General features: G+C 61.0%; 1 protein-coding gene across 1 annotated transcript; it reads left to right on the top strand.

The window, feature by feature from the left end:
• Positions 1 to 74: 74 nt before the first annotated feature.
• Positions 75 to 2,071, top strand: LOC102371348 (ras-related protein Rab-35-like; the record flags this gene model as incomplete). Its single annotated transcript, XM_025192282.1, has 5 exons — positions 75 to 273; positions 564 to 687; positions 882 to 1,006; positions 1,112 to 1,236; positions 1,439 to 2,071. Coding segments are annotated over 5 exons (708 nt in total), but the record flags the coding sequence as incomplete, so codon positions are not given.
• Positions 2,072 to 2,533: the final 462 nt, after the last annotated feature.

Genomic DNA, 2,533 nt, shown 5'->3' with positions numbered 1-2,533 from the left:
CCCCTTTGCTGCCTGTTTCCTTCCCCTACCCCCCCATCCTCCTCCTCCATGCTGACTCCCCCTGTTTTGTTCCCTCCGTCCTTCCTGCCCTTGAACCCAGCCCTGTCCCTGCCCTGGACGTGTGGGGTCTCTGGGTGTGGAGGGGTCTGAGGGTGGAGCTGGGATGCTGGGTTGTCTCCCCAGTTCTGCTCACCATCCCCTGCCACCCCCTTTTGCCCCCAGGTGTGGGCAAGAGCAGCCTCCTTCTCCGCTTCGCCGACAACACCTTCTCCAGTGAGTGGCCCCAGCCCCTTCCCCACCAGGGGGGAGATCTGGGGGCCATGGGTGGGGACTTGGGGGCTTGTGGGTGGAGCTGAGGGCAATGGGTGGGGCCAAGGGGCAGGGTCTGGGAGAAGTGGGATGCTGGGTAGGGCTAGGGCAGTGGGAGGGGCCACTAGGATTGTGGGGGTGGAGCCTGTGGCTCAGGGGGTGGTGTAAATCATTGTGGGTGGGACTTGTAGGCCAGGGGGTGGTTGTGAATGGGGTCTCAGAGGTTGGCTTCATGAGCCTCTCCCCGCCCCCAGGCAGCTTTGTGACCACCATCGGGGTGGATTTCCGTGTCCGGACTGTGGTGCTTGGGGGGCTGCGGCTGCGGCTCCAGGTCTGGGACACGGCGGGACAGGAGCGGTTCCGCACCATCACCTCCACGTGAGCGCGGGTGGGCGGGCCTGGACACCTGGGCTCTGTGCAGGGGGTGGGTCTGCAGGAGTGGGGGAAGCCCGAGCGCCTGGGTTCTCTGCGGGGCGACTGGGGTCTGGAGGGTTACAGCAGGTGGGCAGGGGGTGGGGGGAAGGCGGGGGTGTGAGGAGCCTGGACACCTGGGTGCCACCCTCTCCCCGCAGGTACTACCGCAACGCACACGGGGTGATCGTGGTCTATGACGTGACCAACCCCGACTCCTTCATCAGCGTCAAGCGCTGGATGCATGAGATCGCGGAGAACTGCGACAGCGTCTGCAAGGTGCTGGGTGAGTCCCTGCCCCTGGTGGGGCCCTCTGGACTTAACCCCTGGGGTGCCAGCCCTCATTGCCCTGGCTCACCCTCTCCCCCTCGCTCCTCCCCCCCCCACCCAGTGGGTAACAAGGTTGAGGACCCCTCACGCCGCCAGGTGCCCGCGGCCGATGCCCGACGCTTCAGCGCCCAGCTGGGGCTGCGGCACTTCGAAACCAGCGCCAAGGACAACATCAATGTGGAGGAGGTGTGGGGCATTACAGGGGGAGAGTGTGGCACTGGGGTTGGGGGTGCTGCCCGGGGGGCACGACTTTGCAGCAATGCCTAGGAAGTCCCCACCTCAGGGCACTGCTGGGGGGAAGCTTGCAGGTCCACGTGGGATGTGGCGGCATCCTGTTCTAGGCATTGCCGGGGAGGAAGCTACTACCTTCTCTCCCCTTCCTTCCTAGATGTTTGCAGCAGTGGCTGGGCAAGTGCTGAAGGCCAAGATGGCTGCCCAGGCCATTCGGGAGGGCCGGGGCCCTGGGGTCGTCTGTGTTGGGACCTCCAAGAAGAAGCTGGGACACCCCAGGAAGTGCTGCTGAGATGGAGGCCCCAAGTGCCTGGGTTCTCTGGGGGCTGAGAGCAGGGGGAGCTGGGAATCTGGGTGCCCTTCTCTTCTCCCTGCCTCAGCTTTTCCCACCCCCAGGGACCCCCTGAGACATTTGTTCTCGGTTTAATAAAGATGATTTTAGTGTGGAAAAGGTCTGTGGGGTGCCCAGACACCTGGGTTCTCTGGCAGGGGATTGTGGGTTAGAGCAGGATGGGGTTGGGAGCCCAGATGCCTGGGTTTTCTTCCTTGCAAACACTTCCTGCTTAATTTTCCCCTACCCTGTTCCTCTCCATGAAGCAAAGCAGTCCCCTCTCCCACCAGTTAAGCCCAATGACCTCTGTTTTGGGTTAGTGCCTGTTTGGCCCTGGGCTTCCTTCTGCTACAGCCTGGGGCCACTGCTTACACCCCTCTGCCCCCCCTTGAGATATCTGGTTGTTTGAGATCTGCTCCCCTAAGCTATTACCAATAAAAATGTGTAATTCAGCTCAAATATCTAATGCCCAGTTGGGAGCAAAACAATCCATGTGAAAATCCAGCTACATTTTTTCAACTTGCTGCTGTGCTGAGCAGCTCTCTTCCTCCAACCTCTGCTCTGGCGGCATGGCTGTAGGGAAGCTCACAGCTCCATGATAGCCAGGGGGACCCTTTCTTCCATCTGGACATGATTAGAGTGGGATGCCCTGTTCCTGGGGGGCTGCTGAGCAGCAGCTTAGAGCAGGGTCCTGAGAAAAGGGAGGTAATACCTTTATTTTGGATTTTAACCCTGTGCTGCCTGCAGCTAGGGGTAGTACTTGCAGGGGCAGGCACTACTCAGGCAGGTGGGGGTCTAGGCAGGTGCTAAGAGTACACTTCAGGGCAGGCAACAGCATGAGGGTGGGGACATCAGCCAGGATGATCTCCCAATCCAGTACTGCCTCCTCCCTGTCTGTGTCCACTGGGATCTCTCTGCCCT

The sequence above is a fragment of the Alligator sinensis genome, unplaced genomic scaffold, assembly GCF_000455745.1.
Source record: "Alligator sinensis unplaced genomic scaffold, ASM45574v1 scaffold662_3, whole genome shotgun sequence".
Lineage (NCBI taxonomy): Eukaryota > Metazoa > Chordata > Crocodylia > Alligatoridae > Alligator > Alligator sinensis.
The sequence above is the reverse complement of the archived record's forward strand: the minus strand, read 5'-3'. Positions and strand labels throughout refer to the sequence as shown.